At 38.8% G+C, this 25,744-nt stretch overlaps 1 protein-coding gene across 1 annotated transcript; it reads right to left on the bottom strand.

Annotated features, from left to right (window-relative positions):
* Positions 1 to 29: 29 nt before the first annotated feature.
* On the bottom strand, positions 30 to 25,454 carry NMBR (neuromedin B receptor). Its single transcript, XM_030499179.1, has 3 exons — positions 24,887 to 25,454; positions 11,718 to 12,066; positions 30 to 9,347 (listed from the first exon to the last, which is right to left on the bottom strand). Exons 1-3 carry the CDS (start codon positions 25,300 to 25,302, stop codon positions 8,946 to 8,948), a joined length of 1,167 nt encoding a protein of 388 aa, XP_030355039.1. The 5' UTR covers positions 25,303 to 25,454; the 3' UTR covers positions 30 to 8,945.
* Positions 25,455 to 25,744: the final 290 nt, after the last annotated feature.

Here is a 25,744-nt window from a genome sequence, read left to right on the forward strand (position 1 = left end):
TGGCATTACAATGTCAAGAATAAGCATGCATAAATTCATGTTAAATTTCATGATTTTAAAGTTTCTATTGGAAAGGTAAAGAAGAAAATAAATGAATCTTTTAGAAACAACAGTATCACCTTAATTCTTTAGTACAGAAAACACTTCCTACAAAATAGAGAGTAAAGTTTCCTATTTGGTACCCAATTACAATGATGTGAGCCCAGAATAATGTTTCTGAACTCATTATTTCTGGTTATTACAGAAGTCTAACAAACATCTCCAAGCTATATGTTCATCCATAGCATGAAAGTTTGGGGTTTTTTAAAAAAACAAACACCCAGAGATACTCTGCCAGGCTATTTTCTTACCCTCCATTGTTTTTTCTCTCAGGGAATTCCTGACACTTTCAAAGCACTTGTGTCTGAGATTACTAGTTAATTACATGAATCCAGAACTTAGAGCAAAAAGCATCTTCATGTTCCCTCTACATAAGGGACAAAATAAGGTACAAGACAACGGAGAATCAGCAGGGTAAAAAACAGTGAACAAACAGTGGGTCTGAAGAAATGGCCCTTCTTGACTCATGCTCTAAATAATTTTTAGTCAAATTTCAAGTCAGAAATAGCTGCAATTGCTTATGTTTTAATGTCTAACAGGAAATGTTAATGATTGAATGGTAATTCGTTATTTACATGATTAGCATTTCCTACAAGATAATTTTGATGTGGACTTAGGCTATCTTGTTAAGCTTAAGCTATCTTCTCCAGAGATCATTTTGTATTTTAAAAATGGTTTCTGTGAAATAGCAACCTACATTTTAAAAAACAATTTTCTGTATGCTCAGCATGATGACCAGGTTTTGCAGGCTAGCCAAATGACAGTAAGATATTAAGTTACTGTACGAAACAAGTGTTTTGTTAAGAAGTAGAATACTTTTCTTTTTTGTAATGGAAAGCTTCTTCTACTTACTTTCATTTTCCTACATACAGGAGGCTTAAAGATACTTTTAGTGTACCTATTATCTTCAATTACACAGTCTAATTGCAGATCTGACAATGCCATGGGAATTGCTAACAGTTCTGCTCATTGTCAGCTAAAAGTCACTGAATGATGATACTATATATCATCATCTAACTTCTCAGATCACACTTGCCTCCACAACCCAAGCGCTGCCACAGAAAGCTAATAGGTGTTCCTACAGAGGACATGGGGCTCTACAACCTCCCACACAACAGGATTCAATGCTTGATTACACACTGTTGACAGGTAGAAAACTACTCCAATGTGCCTTCTTTTTTTTTTTTTTAAACACAATTCAGGCTGGTACTGTCATTATACAATTATCATAAAAAATCTTTACGTTTTTGAGAGAAGTTAGTTAACTTCTGAGCAGGTATTTGTCCATTTGGGAATCTCGCAGGCTGCGATCATCAGCACACTGGTCCTCCCATACATAAAGTGTGAAAGGACCATTTCCTCTCCTCTCCTCCACACAAAGTCTCTGTTCTCTATTGCATTTGTGGGCAAAAAAGACAAACCATGAATTTGCATCTGCTCAGGTTTTAATAATATTATTTGGTAATATGTCCTTATTAGTTGCTTTTCTGGTCAGGCACTGCTAAATCCTGTCCAGCTATAAGCTGATTTGAAGCTTTGATGTTTAATTGAAATTTGTTGTTGGGCCTGTTGTTAGTATCAGACAGTATGCTGGAAAATACAACCTGACTTCTTGTGATACAAGCTGTCACAGTGACCCAGCCACTTTGTTTCAATAAAGGCTAAACCCACCAAAACACTCTTGCTCTGTAGACATCACACAGAACATTCAAGAAAATCATAGTAAAAGGTTATTATTTAAGAAGCTAAGAAAAGATCTCCAAAATTAGGAAATGTTGGATTTACAGTGACTCTTGCTATCTTTAGCTCCTTCCCCATGCAATGCATAAAGAGAAGTTCCTTGGGAGTGGAAGAATTTGTGGTCCAGAAGTAACAACCACCTCAATGATGTCTCACTCAAAAGACAAGTGAGAGGCACCAGTGATTTTAGATTTTCCTTCTTTGTCAGTGCTCAGGTCCAGCAGCTGAGCCAGGCTATCAGAGCAACCACAGATAACATGTTAGACTGAGGCACAGGAGCCCAGACAGCTCCTGTATACATACGCAAAGGTGGTTTAGATCTGTGTCTTTCCTTCACTGAGTGGAGCACTGCTACAGCCCCTGAGTTTTCTTTGCTGAATCTGCAGGAAATGGTAATGATGAAACATGACAACTACATCTGTCTTTGCCTAGAGGAGAAATGGAAGTACACAGCATCTAGACATTGGAGAAGCATTTAACTGAGGCCGGTGCACAGTAAAGGCTGTAACATTTGCCATTACTGGCATTCTCTCCTATGGATACTTCCCCTGCTGCTGACAGCTCCACTCTCCGCATCTAAAATATCAGATCAGAGAAGCTGCTGTAGACTCACAAGCCCACCCAAACATATGCTGTGTTCTTCTGAAATCTGTTCACTGTTACAGAAATTAGGTAACTCTGCTCTTGGACTGAGAGTAATGGGGGCTTGGCAGCATTTAGTTTCAGACACTGGGATGCTCGAAGGTAAGGGTACTTTGTCATTTTAGAACTGGCAGTGCTTTTAGATCATATTGATTTTATTTCATTGTCTTGAGATCATCCACCCTTAGCTCTAAGTATAAACTGCAGACTCTGACATCTCTCAAAATACAGGCTGGAATGCACTCCCCAGCTCAGCCTGGGCAAATGGCTGTGCACAGCTGTGTAAAGTGCTGCAGAAAGGCCAAGACACAGTACGTGCCGCTGGGAATAGGGGTGCTCCAAAAACCAGTCATGGCACTCAGACAATGGCTGGCTATCTAAGCCAGGTGCTGCAAGGAGTTTCAGCAACAGGAGACAAATCTTGGGGTGTGCTTATAGATTTCATGTAAGTCTGGGGTTTGCAGTGAGAGGAGTGACAGTCACCATGCACAGAGAGAAAACACAAGGGGCTCTCAGGCACCCACCTTTTATACCTAAACTATATATGGTATTTCTGTTAGTAGTTCAGATGGACTACAGTCAGCTATGTCAAGCACAGCTTGCTTTCCAAAGCTGTGGTGGAGCTGGTTTCCTACTATGCATATAGGGAGAGGACAAGCAGGCATAGGATACAGCTGAAACATCTCCCTTTCACCCTTTTCCTGTCCTGCTTCTCCTTTTCCTGTCCTTTACCGTGAGAAGCTGGCTGCTACATGCCTTGGGCATGAAATGAGAAGATGCTGAGAGTAATGAAATGAGAAGGGTCTTATGTGACAAGCAGGTAAGTACTACATGGTACGAATGCTGGACAGGCTGTCTGCTATGGACATTATAGAGCAAGGTCTTGCAAAATTGCAAATGTCAGCAAAGATATGTTGTGGCATGGGGCAGCAGTAATACAGACTGGTTCATGGAGCAGCTCAGAACCATGAAGTGTTAAAAACAGCTAAGCTACAATGCCATGCCTCTTGGGAGAGATACAGCATTAGTATCTTCTTGTGTCCACTCTATAGAAGTGTCTTTTCTGAATCAAACTCGCACTACAAGGTGAATCTGTAGTGCATTGAGCTAGTAATGACACAGAGCTTCTGATACACAAATTATCCCCCTTGTTTAAAGAATGAAGTAACAAAATGCCCCTCCTGGCAGATCAAAAACAGTTCACCAGATTAGTTAAGTATGGCCACATATTATGCCTTTTCTGTTCTAAATCAGTGCTATAGAAATTTATGAAGTGTATCATGTTGTAATACAAAATCCAAACTTCTTGAATTTACCTCATATGCCAAAAAAACTCAGATATAGTCCCTAAAAGAAAGAGAAAAGAAAAAAAAAATTGTCTCCACTATATTTTCCTACTGGCTTAAAAGTTGTTAATTGATATTCATTGAAATCAAACAGAATTCTTTTGCATTTTTGCTAGTCACCAAGATAGCAGTAGAACAGGGAGTCAGAAATAAGTCAGAAACAATTAGAAATGAAGGCACCTTGTCAAAAATGAGTTAGACAATTGCCTAAATCAAAACAGAAATCAAAAGCAGTTCTGGCTACACGATCTACTTTCGGCATTGACCTGCCAGTTCAGCTGCTGCAAAATGTGCTGTTATGTAAAGCATGGAGCCAAATTCTTCAGTCAGACTTCCCTCTTCACTCCACTGGACCAAGACCAATCCCAGAAGTGTCTGAATGTATTTGTGAATTGTAATTAGTTCTACTTTTGTTTTATATTTCTTGAAATATAAAACTTTTTAACTATTTGGGAATATACAGCTCTTGAGCTATAGCATGCACATTTCCAGATGTCTTTCTCTCTCATTCGCATCCCAAGGGATCTCTAACCTATTAAAATTTTTAAGCTTTCAGACTGTGTTTGCCAAAATGCAGTCATGCTGGCACTCTTTGAGGCAGCAAAGACCATTTGAAGACATATCTTTTTGGTCTATCCTTGTTTTTATTCTTCCTCCTCCTATGCCCACTTCTGGCACAGCAGATGGGGCCTCTCTCTAGGCAGGAGAATGAGAAGACTCATCATAGGACCAGAAAGACGGAAGAAGCTAGTAGCATCCATGTAGAGCCCTGTGTTTGTTACAAGTACTACAAACATACAGATGGATTTTCAAAGGCATCCAGTGATTCTGTGACACTGAGTTGTGACGTCAGTGAAAGACTGACTATTGAAAGAATATAATTTTAGAAATAAGTGAAGAAAGAAAAGGTACTGGAAATCAACACTGCAAATCTTCAACTTACTATGAGTCTGTTTAAATTATGAGAAAGTGTTTTTCTTTCTTACTCCCAAACTGACTCTTCCTTTGCTTCTATTTCCATGAATCTGTTTTGACTAAGTTAAAAAATATCTATGGGACAGGTGTGTTGTAAAAAGTAAAGACACTGTTATATATTGTAAGCAAAGTGTTTTTGTGGAAGACAATTATCATTTCACAATGTACTCTTAAATGAGGTACCCCAAGTCTCTTGAGAATTCAACCATACTTTCAGGATTCAGCATTGCAATGTTTCTATTACAGGCAGGGTGATGTGACAAGATGCTATCAGACTTATTTTGTACTAGCTCTAGTCTAGGAAAAAAAGTCTTATATAGAGGAAACAGAGAACCTCTATTCTCTCATTTTCAAGGACTTTGGTAGTTTTCTCAATCATTGTGAAAATATTTTTGAAAGAAACCAACTCAAAACTCAGGAGAGGAAGACAGAAAAGATCTGGTGTTTCTGAAATAATGTTTTCTTACCAAAAAGGAAGAATCAGATAGTATTTTAACAACTTTTTTTTTTGGCATAGATCTCAATGTAGTTCCTGAAAAGTTGATCTCATTTACAGATTTCCTTTATTTCTTTGACTACAGTTAGAAGAAAGTACTGCATACTACAGTATTTTTTTTTTTTTTTTTAATTGTTAGCAAGAAGCGTTGTCTGGAAATAGCATCATATATACAGCTGTACTTGTATATACAATGTGCACAAAAGTACAGTAACAGACACTTCTAAAATGTGCTTATTGGGTTAGCAATATGCCTAGTAAAGCTTCAGGTTAACTAATTCCAGACGGATGAACTAATTCCCCCATACCATGCCACAAGAATTTGACGGAAGGCATATACAATTTAGGTTACTTACTCAAAACAGGCTTTGGGTATTGGGCCTGGGAAATAATGAATGAAAATTGTGCTGATTTCCTAACAAGAAGGAGTTCTAGTCTGTTGGGGAATACCTTTCCTGCACAACAAAAAAGAACAGCCTGTATCTTGCAGTTCTGCCAGAAGGCAGACTCATGCTGTCCATATCGCATAGCAATGTAAGGCCCTGAGTGAAGAGTATGAATCAAACAAGCGCCAAATCTACTACAAATTAGATTATTATTTTTCCAGTAGGGTACCTCTATCACCTGGTAATGTCCACATCAGACAAATGCCTTCAGGAAATAAAAAACACAATGGATTTAGAAGTCCTATGAAATGTTATGCTGTGTAGAGAGATTGGCAAACAAAATGAGAAGCAGGGAACCAGAAAAAAAAATGCAGAAATAAAAGAGAAATTTTATCACAGTCAATGATCACCGTCAAGAATTAAGAAAGGAAGACTTTAAGCTTTTGTGTTTTGTGGGTGTAAAATATCCGTGAGTAAAAATGATTCAAGACTGATCGGAAGAGAGGAATCCAAAACTCTGGCTGGCATCCAGGAAGAATTAGTCGCATAAAATTAAAGAGGAGTTCTGAGGACATGTGAGCTCATAGAACTGAGGCATGGAGAAAGAGAAAAGGTGGAATGGAGAAAAAGGAGGATGAGGCAGTGTTAGGCAGTTATAGATAACAATTTCCTAAACTATTACAGATAGATTTACAAATTCATGTCAATCTGCTGCTTTGTATAAAGTTTTTCAAGGAGCCACTGAAGCCATAGGACCACTGTAGCCATCTAGCATTCTCATTTGAATGCCACACTCAACTTTAACTACATTATATACTATAGATCTCACCAACTGGACCATGCTAATTGACATGTAGACCTTCAACCTGTTACTTTCCCTGTTGAGTGGTAAGAGTTGGGGATTTTTTTTCAGGTAACTTGCTAAAATCATTTACAGATTACATCAATATACCTTCTTGAAGCTTTAAAAATTGGGGTAGGGGTATAACTAGCCTTGATGGTGGGGGAATTGGGAAAGAAATTTTGAGCTTCAGCTGGTTCAACAGTTACAAATAGAACTAAGTAACAGCAAGTGTATTAATAAGGACAAAGAGAACTGTAAGCTGCTGCACTATATTAGCACATCAGCTTTTGAAATTATAAGACTAGCAACTGATTTTTGAAATCCAATCTAAATTTCTATTATACTTTCTACTATTCATCTCGGACAAGTTACTGCCAAGTACAGGCTACAGTGCTGTGACAGGGACAGATCTGTGCTGGAGCTCTTCCACCTAATTTGGAAGAAAAATCTACTTAAAATTACATTTGGCTTCTGATCTGGCCATAAAAAAACTACTTCTACAAGGTGTCATTGTCTGCCATTACCACCCCTTCTTCTAAGAAAGATATTGTGAGCATCTCCCGTCTTGAGCTCAGACCCAAAACAGACCCTGCCCCAGGTAACTTCGCATCTGGCTTGGGGAATAGTCATTAGTCTGACAGCATGCAGCTGTATATGGGGGAGAGATCTGCTCTGACCCCATTAGCTCTTTCAGCAAAAGCTGGTGCAGCCCTGAGACAGATTAGAAACTTTTATATGGGTAGCCTTACATGAGTTTTTGCAGCAACAAGCTTCAGTCATTTTGTCTATTTAACTCTCTGTGCTGACACATAAACCAATTTAGAAAAAAAAAAAAAGAAAAAGAGGAGTAAGAAAAAAAAAAAGATGTTTTAAACCTGAACTGCTTGCTTTCTTGTGGTCTGAAGGCTGGCTGTGGAAGTCTTGCATAAGGTACCTCTGGCAGAGGAGTGTGAATGAAAAGACAGAACAGTAAGCTCTCCCAGCAAATTTATTCTGGAGAGGATGGTCACTGGTAACTACAGCCTCACCCACCATTCCTTTCTGTTTTGATCCCAGCTCTTCACTGACCATGTATCTTGAAAATTACTTCCTGGGAATAGTGGCAAAGACCTGCGCATGGTCCGTGGCACTGGGATGACTCACAAAAAACATTTGAAAATCCTTTTAGGCAGCCCAGCTAGGATTATCAGCTAGGATTATCAGAAGTGCATTGAGTATTTATGCACAAGGACCTTCAGGAAAACAAAAAGTGTCTTCTAAAGCTGAGATTTTCAACAGTACTTAGGCTTTGTTTAGACTGGTAACAGTGTGTGGTAGAGGAGTAGACCTAGAAAGCAAAGAGCTGGTACTGAGCAAACAATGCCAGCTACCCATGTTTCATCACTTGAGAGTTATTTCAGACTAGAATTTGTCTGGTCCCATGGGCTGGATGATCATTAATGATCAGAGTATGTTAGGTATGTTCCTGTTGGGCATTCTTCAGTTTGGTTTTGATTGGTAGTCATCTGCACTCTGAGACTGCTCTGAGCTGCAGGAAGCCTTGACACAGACCCTCTCTGAAAAAGCAACTCTGAACTTTACCTCTTTGAATGTTCAGGCATCCCATCACACCTAGTGTCCTTCTTAGCTGTAATGATATCAAGATCAGTTAGTAGTAGCAAATCTAAAGCATGTAGACACTCTAAACCAATGATGCCACAGACCTACAAATCAGATAAATGAATTTTCAGATACCAAGTTCTAGAAAAACTGCATGTTGAACACGACATTTTTCTTTTGAGACGTTAATCACGAAAAGAAGTTCAGTTTAGCTGATAAACTTCCAAGATCAACAGCAAACAGAACCCTCAAAAAGTAAATTCTCATCATGAATGTTTGCCAAAGTGAAAAAAACTGGCAGATTCAAATGAGGTAAAAATGTGGAACCTGATATTTGACTTTTTTTTATCTGAAACTAGAATCTAAGCATTGCAATGGCTCCTTAATTGGCTCCAAAATACCTACCAGTCTTAATGAACAATGCTTGTACACACCGCACAGCTAAAATCATGCAAAACCTAAGTAACACATAAGTCTGCAACAATATTCAGTTAAAAATAAAAAAATCTACACTTTTTAAAGCAATATTAGATCAGCTACACTAATACTCACACCATTGATTTGTTTTCTTATACATTAAACATACATTAGCATCTCCTTTAAAGTACAATATGCAGCCAGTCAGTTTTGTTTTCTCAATAAAACATACTCTTCACTTCTATCTAAAAGTAAGACTAGATGTGAATAACCTCAGATTCACCAGATTTTAACAGATCCTCTGTTGTGAGGACTCAGTCTAAGCATGAGAGCCAAAAGTGAGATACAAACTGCAGAGAAAAAGTTCAAATCTTTCACAGCCAAAAATCATACCTATTAAATCATAATGACATTTCTTGTTTCAAGTTGTGCCCGTTCAGTTGTGTCATGCTAGTCACTGTGTTCCTGGTATTGCTTTTCAGGGAAGTCATTTGAATAGCAGAAGAGTTGTGCAAGTAGCTGGCTGATCTCTCTTGCTGAGCTTTCGTCCTGCAGAGAAGCTGGTTGTTGAAATGTCTTCTAAAACTCTCACTGAGAAAATACAGTGCAAATGGGTTGACACAAGAGTTGCAGAAGCTTAGCACTCGGGCCACTAAGGTAACAACCATATGTCCTGTTGATGGATCAATCTCATTGTAATTAAAAGATCGGTACATGTATAGCACATGGTTAGGAAACCAGCAGATAGCAAAGAAGCCAACAAAAACTAGAACAATTTTTGCCAGACGTTTCCGAGTTTCCATCTGAAAAGATGAAGAGAACCTAAATGAATAACAACAAATAGAACTGCTCCACATAATAAAATTAAAACATGCAGCATTTTTCTTTATATTAGCTTTAAAGAGTATTGTAAGTAAGGCCAGAAAAATCCTTCCTTCAGGGGCTGAATTACTTTTTCTCTCATTTACTTTCCTTTCCCACTCTCAGTTTACTTTCATTGAAAAATCCTGGCTGTTTGCAGTAACAGATGGTTGCTCTTCCTATATGATATACACAGCATGCATGATTCATGACCCAAGTAAACATTGGCTTTTAGCGGGAAAGCACACAGCAAAGGATGTCATGAAACATAACCTCTTCTGGTGAGATCTCAGTGCTTGGCTTGAAACTTAGCTTTACTTAGAAAGCTATTAAGAAACCATTGCCTTTGAAATCTAGAGACACCGTGAGTGAAATGTGGAGACATTGCTCCGATGTTAGCTATATAATAGTACCTACATCCCTTTATTTTGCCCAAAATTCCTCACCTTACACCTCTCATACACAAACTACAAAAACTGCATTGCACAGTCTGGAGCATCTTAATTCAAGGGTAAGGTGAAAGGTTCAGTTAATCTTCAATAGTGACATGAAAAAAATGTACCTTAAGATGTACCTAAACTATAATGTAGATATCAAGAGTGGCTGAAAAGCTGACAGAAAATGAGCCTACACAGTGGTTCCAAACTGAGAGAGGGTGAGAAACTGGACAGGTAGAAGACATCAAAGGGAGGCAGAAACTTTCTGCATATTCCTCCCAGAAGATTTCTTATGTATGTCAGGTACCAAAGTTTTGCAAAGGCAGGGAAGTTTTTTGGTTTTGCTCAATTTTCGGGGGGGAGGGGGGACACAGACACCCAAGTTAATTTATTCTAAGAGGGTTTCAAAATCTGTGAAATAAATCTGTAAGTAGTTTTCTTGGCTCTACCTAAACCAAGACAAGTGGGGAATTCACAAAAGTTGGGAAAACTCTAACATCCAAATTTGGTAGGATTTGCACTCAGGCAGATTGCAAAGGCAGACTAAAAGATGCAGAGGTATAGTGTGAATTTTATGCTTTTGTGCTACAGCCTAAAGAAACTTGAGTCGATTAGCAATAGTCTAAACTTATTTCTTCTTGCTGGGAAATATGTAAGTACACCAGAACTCTCTATCGTTCTGAGCCTCATAGATTAACAAAAAGAAAAAACCTAAGTAGAATGAAAAAATATGTTCTTGCTTTTAAAATACATGTGGGTTCAGAAATGTGATATGAATTAAATATAGTTTTCATCTTGAGGGTTCAGCCAAAAGGCTCTCTGTATTTCACAGGAAAATAAAAAAATACATGAAATGCTAATATGTATGCCTTTTTGACAAGAAACAGATTAGAGCAGAAATGAAATGCCAAGCAAAAAGAACACGAGGGAATGTGGTCTTTCTTTTTGAAAGAATATGTACATGCTATATATGCAAGGAGATTTCAGTAAGTATAAAAGTATTTTCTAAAATATTGGCAGAGAAAACCCTTCCAAAATGTTTTAATGGGCACAAGCATTTTTCTCTATCAATACTAATGCTTTTGTAAGGCGCTTTCACTGCAAAAGCTGTTGTTTGTATATATATAAATGATCCTTTTAATGAACAGCCTGTTGCTATCTTATTGCTCCCTGTGCCTTATAGCGAAGCTGGCTTTGTCCAGCATTTTCAAATGCTTTGTCTGAAAGGTATGAAGAACCTACACTGAAAGTTTTATAGCATCTATAATAGAAAGGGTGTTAGAAAAGTGCAAGTTTAGGATTGTATCCAAGAAAGATATACTGAGAAAGCCAAAAAAGAATCAGTTCATGCTCTGTGTTCATATTTTCAGCACTCCCTGGTCTGAGAAGAACCTTAGATCTCCTCAGAAAAATTTAAGCTATGTCAGTTTTTTCATTTTCAAGCACAGATAAAGAAGAGAGAATTCTCAAAAAGTTCATGTAAGATTTCTTCCCCAAATGGCTGCCTATAGAGACAGGTGAAGCCACTAGCATTAACTACAAAAACATTGTTCCTCAGGAATAACATAAGTAATGGTTACAGTAACAACACATAGAAGCACATACAGCAATCCCATTTCTTGTTAGGAATATACACTGATGGCAGTGAATTTATACTTTTCCTTGTTTACATTCATTTACATACTGGGCTTAATACTGAGTAATTGCAAAACAAGGAGATTTTTCAGGTAATCCTCGGCTTAGTTCATGCACGTGGAAACTGAACTGATTCTCTATGAAATCCAACAATTTGAATTTAATAGATCCTGTACTTTCATTTATAAGTGTATACAGCACACAAGTCTTTCATTGGGATGTAGAAAGCAAATTGCTTACCTGCCTTTTGCAATGCTCACTGTATTCTCCAGGGATGTTGTGAGCACTTTTTATTAAACTCTTTGCAATATGACAGTAGTAGATACTAATAATGGCAAGAGGGATAAGGAAATACACAAGGAAAATCAGCACAGAATGGATCTTCGGGTGCATGTTGTTCGTCATGGGGTATGGTATGCATGCTGTGAAGGTGACATTATCCGTGTCATTGATGTTGGCTAGTTCAGAGAACACTGCTTCAGGAACTGCTAGAAGCATGGAGATTACCCAGATGGCAATGGCTTTAAGATAGGTCCATAGCACTGCACTGGAGGTCTGGATGTCCATGGGATTTACGATTGCTTTGTACCTGAAATTGATCAAAATGCAAATGCAAATTAAAAGGTATCATCTTTTCAAATTCAACATGTGATGCATAAGGCCACTCCATACCTTTGATTAAAATAATGTCATATTTTGTTCTTATTTGAAATGTCAAGGGGTTTGTAATCTTTCTTAAACTTGCATTCTCTAAACCTCTAGCTTCATCTGTATGTATCAGAGGTGGTGAATGGAGCCCTGGGTACCACCTGTAGTTGTAGACGCCTGTTCTGTGCCAGCCTGTTGAAAGTGCCGAAGCAGCCATGACAACTTTTTCTTTCTCAATTTCCCCTCAGCAAATCCCCAAATGCACATCCTACCTCCATACTTCACTCTCATACCAGCACATGCACACTAGAGTTTGCTTCCTCCCTCAGCTCCTGCAGCCAAGGACTCCCTGCTGCCTGCCACCAGGGCTTTCCCACGTGCAGAGTCCACCAGCCCCTCTGGGAGCACACGGCAACATTCAGCATTAAAAACCTCCTGCCAGACCAGCAACAACTGCTGGCTGTGGTGGCTCTTGCCTTGCCACCCCAGCGCCCTTCTACACACAGATATACTGTCCCGACTGTAACGCCTGGAATATATGCATCTTCATAAAGTCAGGCAGGAATGACTTCCAACAGCCTGTGCAGAATTATTAAACTCTTAAATAAAGTAAACATTTCCACACCAATAGTTGGAAGCTGCTGCTTTATACCACATATTGGGAAACTGTTTTATAGGATTACATATAAACCTTTGCAGAACTGATAATTTCATAACCATTAAAATGAAAACAGGAAAAAATGCAGAGAATGGAAACATCACAGTCTAGCAAACTAAAACACATGAAGTAGAAGTAGAAGTAGATTCTGACCAGGAATTCTTCTATTTAAAAAAAAGATTGTTGAAGAAAGTGATACAAAGTGAAACTTCCCACAAAAAAAGGTCAGTATTAAAAACCTGAATACATATTGAGAAAAATATTTCAAGGATACCTTAATGTTTTGCTTGGATTTTTAATTTATTTTTAAAACCTTTTTTTCAAAATGTAATTAAATTATCTTTTAATGTTTTTATTGAAAACTGAACATTAAGCAAAACATTTCCATGTCTAAGATGTGGTAATTTGGAAGGTTACTTTTTTTGGCTTCTTCAATTTTTTGTTTCTACTTTTGATTTAATTTGAGATGGCTGGGGTTTTTTGCAGAATTTTAGAATAATGGAAAAATAATTTTCTTTACTATCTAAAGAAAATCTTAACAGGAAGAAGGGAGTCAGTAAAGATTCATACTCCAGGTATGAAACTTTATTCTTAAGGTCTTTCTAGTCAGTGGAGATGTACTTTCAAAGGGTGAGTCAGATTTTAGCTGTATTAAATCATGCTCTTACATGCTTATTTTTCTATGTTAGCTATACAATGAGCTCAGAGTGAGAAGAACTCTAATGTAGATGTCTTGGTGATAAAACTCCTTATCCATGCATGTAAATACATATACATGCATACACAAATATAAATACGGGCATGAACACGTGTCTAAATACCAAGGTTTAGGTTATGGCTAAATATAACATAGTTGCTGTAAAGAATGCTAAGAAATGGAGTTGTGATCCCAAATACCCTTCATGGCTGATTTGCATGTCCTGATAGTTACTTCATAGTCCCTCAACACCTTGAGCAGGTGTCATGAAAATGTCTGGAGCAGGGCACTGTTTTGGTACTCTAGGACACTTCTTCTTCAGAGAACATTTGAGTCACAACGTGCCTTGGAGTCCTCTTTCTTGGGACTGTGATGAATTGTCTTACCACTAAATCATTAAAATAATGGCTATTTATGTTCATATCCTCTCTGAATTCAGAGAGAGTTATTTTACTGTGTCTTCACCCGTATCATGGAGTAGAAAATAAAACTCAGTAAAGTGTCTCTGTTAATTTACATTTACTATTTCTTCTAACACACAATGAGAAACTCCCTGGACACCAACGTGTAACGAAATCCTTTATACTGCCATAGGAAGGATAGAAGCTTCTGCAAAAAGCATGAATGCTCCCCAGCACAATCTGTGACCTTATTATTCAATAATTTGCTTCCTATTGCTGTCTGCCTTGATTTCATTACATAAAGACAGACCTTCTATTTCATTTCATTCAACTGAGGTGACGTCAAGTCCTTACATCTGCTCATTTCTTTAAAACTTTACATTGTTGGAGAGAGCTGGTTTGGGGACTTTGGGGACGGAGGACATTGGATAAAATAATGTTTTGTACTACAGACTTTTTTTCCTCTCTTTTCCCATTTCAGTGCTTCAAACTGTGTCAACCACAGCTCTATAACCCAAAACAATGACCATGTTACAATTAATTGTTTTAGCAGTACTTGGTCTCATTAATATCTAACTGGGAGACTGCTTCAGCAGCCTTTACATTAGCAGAAGATGTGGGATATATTTGTGCCTTGGCAAATATTGCTGTTTCAGCAAATAGCATGCTTTCCTCTGAGCTACAACTGGCTCCAAGTTAAAAGGCATTGGAGCAGAGTGTCCTATTTCATAAAACAGCTGGGTTCAGCTCAGAAAACTTCTTTCATCCTATAAAAATTCTACTTTCTACTTCATATGACTACAAGGTGGCACTCTTCTTACTAGGGCTCAGCCCTTCACAGGACTCAGCGTCAATGGAAAGGAAAAGGTACTAAGTGCTTTACAAGTCTGTCATCTTGTTTACATATCTGAAAAGATGTAGAGCAGAAAGAGACAGGTTACAGATACAATCAAGTGTAAAATGAGCGAAATTAGAAGTGTTCCCAAAATGAACACCCAGCCTTTTCCTTTGTATAAAACCAGTGTAAGGCTAAAACATACCACCAACCATTCAAATTACAACATGCATATCTTCTATCAATAAAACAACCCTGATAAATTAGAGTAAGGGTGCAAATTATTTAGTCAAATTAGCAAGCAAAATCCATCTTTTCCTTCACTGATGAAAAAAGAAAATTATAGGTTGCCATGAAGTTCAGGAATTAATTATAAATATGCATTCGGTTTTAATTAAAAGCCTTCATGTAAATTCTGTCTTCCTACATCCTCTATCATTATCACTTCTGACAAAGGCACTGTAACTCAGGAAACACTTTTATAAGTTTCCTTTCTCTGGAACTGTGGTTTCTGCCAACAGACACAAGCATAATATCTTGTCCATTCTGCAGATTATTCTTGTTTGTATAGTGTATTTTGATTATGAAGCAATCTCCTCCCTTCTCCACAACCCAAAAAAATCTGATGAAAAGAATATCCTCTTCTTCTAGAGTTATGTTGCCACCTTCTAAACTCCAGTATAGCTTACCTACATAGAATTATGTCTCTGCTGCCCCCACAATGCTATTTCTTTCCCCCACATTTGACTTCAAAAGAAACTGCTCCATGACTGGTCCTAAACTGTCCCTCCATTGCAGTGCTATCCCTTTTTCTAGAGTACTTTGCTGTGATGACCTTCAAAAACAAATTAAAAAGAAAAACCAACCAGACAATACTTAGGCAGACACTGGACTATGATTACAGCCTACCATTCTAACCAGAATTGCCTCAATATCTCCTTGCCATTTTGTTTCTGTATCTTCTGTTGTCTTTACTTTCAAATCCTCCATGTCAAAGACATTCTTCTTGCTCCTGTTCATATAACACCTACCACAAATAGGAACCTAATTTATCACCTAGTTTTTTATGTGCCACCACAATGCAAATAAATAAATAAATATAATAAGTGTCATAAACCAAGCAGAAACCTAATTCAAGCAGGGGAGATCCATACTACTTTAATTTAATTTGCATTTTAATCCTGGAGCTGGAGGGGTTGGTATCATTTGTCTTCTTATAAAGCTTCTGTTGTAAACGACATTGCTGTGCCATAGTACTGCATTTCCTGCAAACTAGACTCATTTATCATAACCATTTATATGTTAGCATTTTATTGTGTCATTCCATGAAGATTTTAAACACAAAAAGACAGCATTCAGCTTAATTATATAGAAGGATATAAATAAATCTGAATAGGAAACATGACTGTATAGTCGGTATTTGTTAAAAATACTAATATCGTGTCCAGTTATAGCCTACTCCTGTGAAGTAGAATGAAATTTTGGATGGGCCCAAATCCCTTTTCCTAGTCTGGGCAATCATGTTGACTCAACTCCAACTGAACCATTAAGAGGAGAACAATATATCTAGCTGAGAACAATGTGGAATCATTTCACTGTGGGAACTTCTTTTACAACACACAGTCTGAGATTCACATTTATGCTACTTTATTCTTATAAATTCTTGCATTTTAAAGTAGATTTCTTATTTTACAGCTAGTCCAAATATTTTTGTTGCATGCTTACCTCTTCAGTGCAGAGTTACATTCACCAGAAACAAGCATCTCAGCGGTCTTATAGCTGAATATAATGAACAGTATTTGAAATTCAGACTAACAGACCATGTCTAAACACAATTTAAATGAATGTCAATTGCATGTGTTCAGTGTTTCTCAGGGGGAAAATCCTAAGATTCTTCTAAGTGGAAAAAGTTTTCCACTTTGTAGAAATACGCTCTGTTGAGCCAAAAACTATAAATAATGCTTCCACAAAAAAGTCTGATTTATTCTTCTGCATGATGATTTCCCCACCCCAAAAAGAATCAAAACATAAGTTTCCCAGGATGGCTTGGGGTTTTTTTTAATGCATGAAATGTATTATCTGTCCTGTCCACCCACTGTTTCAGAAGAGAATTTTCTCTTTCCTTTTCATTTTTCTTTCTCTTGCTACTTCTATCTCTTGCCATTCACTTCATATTAGCTGACTGCATTCCTTATAAGATCATACAAATCTTGCAATAGTAGCTCACTGCCTGCAGTCTGGCTTTTTAGTTCTACTTCTCTAAGCCCATTGCATATAGTTGCACTAGTTAAAAGTACCATCAGTACTTTGTTTAATTCTCCTCCTGAGAGAAGTAATAGCAAATTGTTTCACTGGCTCTTATTCAGAGAAGTTCATATATGACAGTATTCCCAGTAGATTCATATTTAAGTTTGATAATTCAATATCTGCTTGTCTGCATATCCACCATGTGCTTACTGCATGTCTCCCAGGAATGATATTCATACACACTTGACTGAAGAAGATCTCATAAAATCATCACTGCTGGAGTATAAGGTCAATAAAAATATCAGTTACAGAAACTAAAGAGTCTGGAAGCAGAAATTCTGATTGTAAAGTATGTTCAGTGCATTTACCTTTACAAAATTGTTGCTGTTACAAAACAGTTCTTCCCATTTCCTTGATGAATTCAGTAATAGTCCATGCCACAGCAAATAACATAACTATTCAGGAGAACATTACATATTCAAATGATTTTTAGAAATGTTACAACCAAGGAAGAATAAAATAAGCAAACCTCTATTAATGTACCTGGAAAAGGCTTAGATTTTACTATTTGAGAAACTAGAACCCTAATCTCTAATTTCAAAATTCAAAAAGCTGCAACTTCATTTATTATTTCCTCTAGTATTATCGTCTAGAAGGCTCCACTCTGGCACTTTTAAACTTGTTCCCAGTTCAATTTCATTTGCAACTTCTCTTCTTATTTTGCACTGAAATCAGCAAAGATGGAAAAAAAAAGTACACACCACAGTAAAAAAAAAAAAATTAATTAAAAAATCACAGAGGAAAAAGTTAATATATTAATCCTTAAAATACAAACAATCAAACAAATTTGGAGCCAAAGCACAAACATGACACTTAAAAAAAATACTGTGAAAAATAGTTGGAAAAAAATGAAACTGTATTTCGAATACTCATGTGAAGGACAAAACAGAATCAAACAAGATAGAATGATAACACATCAGAATAACCTGTTTCTCTCATGTTCATACACACACCACGATTTTATTTCTACAAAGCATATGGAAATACTCAATTAAATCTATATGCAGCAGATGCAATTACACTAAGGTTTATATGGATTGTTTGTATCTTGGTTATTTTCTCTGACATCTGAGAAGTTGTGTGAAGTTAATTCCAAAACACACTCCCCTTCAATGGACACACCAACGCAGGTTTCTTCTTACCTTCCACAAATTTAAGGAACTTGTAAGAACTTATTTGCTATTTGTAATCACACTGTCAAATTGGGGTGAATCTCAGCATGGATTTAGAAGTTACTAATGGAGGTACATGTTTAAACCTAGGGATTGTGACTGCATACGCCTTGTTTCATTAGTACATATAAAAACACACACAAAGCATTTAACACCAGGAAACACAGTCTGGAAGAATGCTTCTGCAGCAAGACCCAAATGACAAATACACCAGTTCTTCCATAATTTAGAAGAATAGAAGAATAACTATTTAAAAGGAGGATTCAATGAAATTATCCCTTTTGGGAAGGATATTTGAGAGTTCCATCACCATGCACATATATAAAAAATATTTATTCTTTATTCTCTAACAGATTTATCATCACAGAAAACATGTGAAATCTTTTCCCTAGGGAAAACATTGGTAGAGTATATTTGATCTTTGACATCATTTCTGAGGGCCTGCTAACTACAAACTTGATGATTCCAACAGTCCAATTTGGATAAACCCATTGCAGTGTAATATATAAGGGAACTGTATATCACATTATGGGGAGAGACAAACAAAATAAATGTATAGAGATTTACGTTCAGGCCCTCTTGGTAAGAACTCAGCAGGATCTGCTGTTTAGCAGGTACTGTGCCTGTCACAGACACAGGTTTTTACTGAATTTATCAATAAAACAGGAAACAGAAGGAATGGTTTTGTAAATCAGTTTCTCAGGTCAAGAGGAACTTCTCCCAGAGCTGATTTGAATTGCCCGGCTTCACTGTTTAACTTGACAAAATCATAGAATCATAGAACAGTAAGGGTTGGAAAGGACCTTAAGATCATCTAGTTCCAACCCCCCAGCCATGGGCAGGGACACCTCGCACTAAACCGTGTCACCCAAGACTCCATCCAACCTGGCCTTGAACACTGCCAGGGATGGAGCATTCACAACTTCCTTGGGCATTCCAGTGCCTCACCACCCTCACTATAAAGAACTTCTTCCTTATATCTAACCTAAACTTCCCCTGTTGAAGTTTGAACCCATTACCCCTCGTCCTATCACTACAGTCCCTAATGAAGAGTCCCTCCCCAGCATCCTTGTAAGCCCCCTTCAGATACTGGAAGTCTGCTATGGGGTCTCCGCGCAGCCTTCTCTTCTCCAGGCTGAACAGCCCCAACTTTCTCAGCCTGTCTTCATACGGGAGGTGCTCCAGCCCCCTTATCATCCTCGTGGCCCTCCTCTGGACTTGCTCCAACAGTTCCATGTCCTTTTTATGTTGAGGACACCAGAACTGTACACAATACTCCAAGTGAGGTCACATGAGAGCAGAGTAGAGGGGCAGGATCACCTCCTTCGACCTGCTGGTCACGCTTCTTTTGATGCAGCCCAGGATATGGTTGGCTCTCTGGGCTGCGAGTGCACACTGAAGCCGGCTCATGTTAAGTTTCTCATCAACCAACACCCCCAAGTCCTTCTCCGCAGGGCATATCAAAATATGTCAGAGTTTCATCAAAGTTGTTCTGGCAAGCTTTACTTTGTGAATCAAGTTTGTCCATATAAACTAAAGGGTGAGCTGAAAAAAATGTGAGAGAGAAAACTTGCCCAACCTCTCTTAAATATCTTTTGCTCTGCCTGTTATTTCGTAATTATAACCATACAGCTACAGCCTACAGAGAGAGAAACATCTGGAACAATATTTCTTTTAGTGTACTTCAGTAAGTCATCCTTTAACACATTTACCACAAGTGTTTGGATTTCTAAGATACTTAATACATTTCATTGTTATACAGGGTCTATACGATTTTGTTTTCCTATCTACTATACACAGTCAAGGCATTGTTTTTCTCTTATATAGATAATCTGTTTTTTTTACCTTTTATTATTATTTCTTTATTTTTTGGTTAATTATAAGCAATTTTCAAGATGTCATTTAATACTACTTTCCTTGTAAAGGGTCTTTAGTTCCTCAATATTAGCTATTAGAGCTCAAAAGGAAATCATGTCCACTTTCCTGCTTCACCTATTCCCCTATATGTAATAAGAAATGAGGAATTTAGAAGTCTCCAATCACTATTTTTCAGCCTGAATCAGCAGATGACATAATAAAAGAAGAAACTTTAACGTAATTCTGAAGAAGAATAAAAAGACATTTTTATTAAGGGTGACTTTACTAATGAAAAGTCCTTAAGAAGTTACTAGGGTAACCTTTCACTCTTCTGAATATCTTTAAAACATTTCCTTCATCCCCCCAAAAGTAGGAGATAGTAGACATGCAAACTGAGATAGAATTTTTTTTATACCAGTTATAGTCAGAAGTCAGCACATAGATATTAAACCTGCACAAAATGTTTTTGAGACTTTTTCCACATTTCAGCAGACTGCAATCTTCCAAATCTAAAGCAAATAAAACAAACAAACAAAAATATCAAATAGTTTAGCTATGCACATCTATATAATACCTCAGTCAGGCACTGTATTTAGTCATTCAAGTTCAGCTTAACTGTCTGCATTAGAGTGCAGGAGGACTATATTTGAGCTAAGACATTTAAACCCTCATTAGAAAGAAAATTCAATGTAGAAAAAGTAGCAGAATCAAACATTTCTTTTTTTTACAGATCACATGAAAAATTAGGCATAAATGACAGCCAAAGAGCAAGACTATGTGAGCCAAAACTAAAGCTGTTTTAAAGGGCTGCCATTTATTTCTTCAAAATCTATTCACCCCAGGTCTCTTGGCATTTTGTGGGTACAATCACTTTTCATCATCATACACAGTAATGCAGTGATGGCCAGAGGCGCACACTGTAGCATTCATTCTTAATCCACTGCCCCCTGAGCTTTTCCAGACACCTCTCCACCCCAAGGTTTATGCATCATCCAGATCTCTAGCTCTGAGAAGCTCTTGGATTCACCTTTCTGTACTTGCACTCTACATCCTTACCCTCAATTCCCCCCCAGGCACTGAGCAGCAAGATCTGAGAAGAGGGTGAGGAGCCCCATGGGCCCAGTTTGCATTCTGAGCTAACTGCATAACATAAATTGGAAAAGCACTCCCTGGAACAGCAAACAAGGTCATGGGATTGTTCAAGTCAGGTTCATACCTGACTTCTGTCATTTTTGCAGTGAGGAACTTGTACACCTTTTCTTCATGTGTGCCACGCTGCAGCCCCTCTGGCAACACTTCTCTCACCTCTTTATTTTTACCCTTCTTATCCAAGACCACACCAAGTCCTGAGACTTTCCATCAATATCCACTAGCCCTGGCCAAAACTGCAGTCCATGGTCCCTGGAGATGCAAGCTTGAAGGGGATCCATTTTTAATTCCTTGTCCCACCACACCTCTAGGAGCAGGTGCACCCCTGGCCATCACACACCAGCTCTGTAGGAACTTTCAGGATGTGCTGAGTGCTATTAGGGGTGTTCTGCACTGTGGCCCCCCTAGTTCCTTATTATTTTTTTGTTTTGTATATTTTTGTCCCTCAGCCCCCTTCCTTCTTTCATTTGTCACCCACTGTAACTATTAGGTTTTCTCTTTCTGTAACTCACTCTCTGTTTTATTCTTTTTTTTTTTTTTAACCAAAGACATATTAAGGTTTCTAGAATGTTCTGCAGTACTGCTCCTGTGCTGCCTTCTGTACCCCAATGGAGATGTGGGGTACAACATACTGCACCACCAGTGCCTCCACTACATCATCTCTGCTGCCACAATCCACACAACTGCTGCTGCTGTCTCACCCCCCTCTGCCCCAAAATGTGCGGAGCTGCAGCAGGGCACCACTGCCCACACCTGGCAGCCAGACCCACAGGAGCTGAAGGGTGGGAAGGGCTGTTTGATGGAACCAGCTGCTATTCCTGGGATGGGGATGGGCAACCTTGGGCAGATCTGCTGTGTGCTGCCAATTTCAATCTGCAAGTGTGCTCTAGGGAAGTCCGGGAAGCACTGTTACAAATTACATATCATAGTTGTACACACACACAAAAAAACCAACAAATCAAATCCCAAATATCTCAGTACTATATAATGAAGCTTCCAGATAGCAGGGACACGTCTGCCATGCTGAAAGCACTACTGATGCCAAGAGGGACTTCTGTGACAAAAAGCCATATGAAATAAAGCAACTTTAGTAAAGGTATGTATGCAATGAATATTACTTTTTCTTCCTTATAGCTTCAGTTTGTAGTTAACTATTGTTCAGTTTATTGCTTCTGTAGCCATTGCTGTTTAATGTATCACGTACATGTAATTTGCCATGCAGAATTCCCACATAAACAGTAAGAGAAAACCAAGACAACTTCCCTTATTCTAATTCACACAGGCAATCTGTAAAGAATTCTAAATATTAATAAATCTTTTCCTTAATGTAATCAATGTCTGGAGCTCTATACAGTCCTGTGGTAATAGGGAGAAAAAACAGGAAAAGCTTTAAAGATTATATGTTAATATGCACTTTGAGCATTATCATAGAAAGAAGGGGTCACTAAGAAGACATTATATACCAGACCAAATATATACTGGGTTACAATGGAGACTTTTTAATGGTATCACTGCTTCCAAACTGCTAACATCCTATGCTAGATTTGCTTACCTGGAGAAAACACTGCCCCCAGACAGATCCCACCTCCTCAGCACCTTTTATGTTCAGGATGCTGCCACCACTCCTGATCTGCCAATTTTCACTTGACAAAACTAGTCAAGATGACACATGTTCAGATCTGGCTACAAATCAGCGTGGCAAAAAACCCCTCTACACCAGTGTCTTCCCTTTAGTTCAACACATGTTGTACAAAAAAGCAGACCCAAGTCCAACCCAAACTCCGTTGAAAGTCCAGCCAGCTTCACTCAGAGGTGACTTGCACCCCTAGAAGACAAGACACTAGCCTCTGAAGTCAGTGGCTGGACTGAAAAGGAAATGGGTTTTGTTCTCAGTAACTGAAAATGTAACTGCAGAGATTAAAGAAATAGAGTTGTTAAATTCTTAGTATAACAATTTCTGATATTTTTATACACTGTGAATTCCAAAATCGTGGAGGAACATGTTTATTATGAGCTTATATGGTCACAGCACACAATCTGTAGCTGTCTTCTAGGATGTGTAATTCTAAATGCATTCAACGTAAACAGATTCAGCATTTTTTCTTCTTGGATATTTATTGATATTAAAAGAAGGATATAAAATTCTATGGAAAAAGCAAACAGCGAATGCTACAAAGCTATATAAAAAGTAAATGAATGAATCCTTAAACATTAAACCACCAGCGTTCTCTCACATTATATTTCAGTAGAGAGACAATGTCCTTTTCAAACAAGATACCACAATCATATTTTTAAACAGTGGCAATTGAGCAGAAAGAAAACAGCAAGGTTTGCTTTGCTTTCCAAGGACAGGTTTTGACAGACTTTTAAACTGAGGTAATGAGAGTTACGGGTGTTCACTTTAAGGCACATTTTGCAAACTCTTTTTCAAAAATATAATCCTCTTTCGTTAAGCTACAAGGTCCTTATACACAAGTCTTTTAGGTCCTGACTCAAATACCACTGAAACTGACGGCTGCTGAACACTACCCTCAGGTGGAATCAAACAATTTTACCGAATTGGCTAAAAAAGAAAAAAAAAATAAAATATAGAAATTATTCTCTATTTAAAAAAGGATTAGAAGTTTTAAAGAAAAGTTACTGTGTGAAGATATATTACTAAATTCAAGCCTTTACACCATGCACCAATGTAATTCATTGTTTGGCTTAAAATCCAAAAAAAGAAAATGGGTTAATTGCTATGGACAAGGAATTAAAAATTTTCATTTATGGCTAAAAAGAAATAAATGCTTAGATAAGGGAAGAAAGACAATTTCATTTAATTTAAGGCTGCCAATTACACTGCAAGATTTTGTCTTTCAGAGCCTAAAGCACAGCACAACAGCCACACAGTTGCTATAAATCCCTTAAGCATCTATTTATAATAATTGGGAGGAAAAACTTGGGGTCCAGCTCTTTGTTTCTTCCTAATTTGACAAGTACTGGAGATGAAAGTGTTGCTTTCTAGTTTGTTTTCAGTGGTTTTCTGGTTTTCTCATATTTTTTTTTCTTTTCTTTTCTAGAAGTTCAGAAGAAGCCAATATGAGTAGCTTGATCAAAAGTTTAAGACTGACAATTACAACACAAGAGTTTGGTGTTTCTGAATTCCCAGAGGATGAACTAGTTGTGACAGTGATTTCTGGTAACCTGTTCTTCTACTAGGGCACAAACATGCACACATACACACACACTTTCTTGTCGAAAAAAGAAAAAAAATAGATTAAAAATACCTCTGTGCTTGACTTGGTTTAAGCTGCTCACTGCCTGTTTGACATACCACTGTGGCTTGGCCTGGGTCATACTTAGCATCTAAAATCTTCCTCTAGTGAATAAGATTTCAATGCATGGTCTATTACAGGGCCGTCCCAGAGGTGCAGAAGACAGGATTAGCCCAGCCCTTGCAGCTTGCACCCTGAAAGCTGGAGGCCTACCTGCACCATCCATTTCCAGAAACCCTTTAAGCTGAATTACTTCCAGACCTGCCATCAGTCAGTGAGGGAAGGAGAAGCACAGGCACCTCGCAAGTTGGAATGAAGGAATTGCAAACCAGGAATACCTTGTCAGAGGGGTGCTTTACCTCTCATGCCAGCTCCAGCTAGCTTTAGCCCAAGCTGCAGAGAGCCAAGGGGCAGCCCAGCTTTCCTACCTGTCAGCACTGAGGGCAGTGAGGGTGAAGACAGAGACACCAACGGAGGTGAGCTGGATGGCTGGGATGAGCTTGCAGCCCACCTCCCCAAAAAGCCATTCCTCGGAGAAATACCGGGAGGCATCCACAGGCACACAGGTCACTAGCAGCAGCAGATCACCAGCAGCAAGGCTGGAGATGAAAATGTTGGGCACACTCCTCATGGCGCTGTTGGAGATGAAGATCTTCATGAGGGTGATGTTGCCCAGCAAGCCCATGGTGATGATGAGCAGGTAAAGCGAAGGGATCACACAGCGGATGATAAACATGGCTGTGCCCCTGCCTGGGGACTGCAGGGCGGTGTCTGGCACCATCTGCGTGCTCCCATTGCCCCCGACGGGCATCACTGGGAGCTCAGGCAGCAGCTCTGTCTCCATCCTCCAAGCTTCAGGCAGGCTGAGAGGTCTCCAGTGCAAAGTGCAGTGGGAGCCACAGGAAAGCTTCACCTCTCAACTTTCTCCCCCTTCCCTCCTGCCTTTCTTCCTCCTCCTCTTTCTCTGCCGAGTTTTCTCCCCTTACAAACGCAGAGGAAGGCAGCACTGTCCGCCGGCGCAGTGCGGGAGGGGTTAAAAATTCCCGCGCCGCTCCCCTTCAGCTCTTTGGACGAGCCCTCTCTCGGGTGAGCAGCAGGGCGCGATCCTGCGCCCCGGGGGCAGCCACCGCCATGCGGACAGGAGCGGACAGGAGCGCGGCCGCCCCAAGGGGAACGGGGCCGGCGCTGTCCCGTGGCGCCGGTGCTGGTCGCCCCGCGGCTGCGGGCGACGGAGCCGGAGCAGGAGGCGAGGCGCAGACCCAGCCCGCTCCTTACTCCGCAGCTCC

Source organism: Strigops habroptila, chromosome 10 (genome assembly GCF_004027225.2).
Source record: "Strigops habroptila isolate Jane chromosome 10, bStrHab1.2.pri, whole genome shotgun sequence".
Taxonomy (NCBI): domain Eukaryota; kingdom Metazoa; phylum Chordata; class Aves; order Psittaciformes; family Psittacidae; genus Strigops; species Strigops habroptila.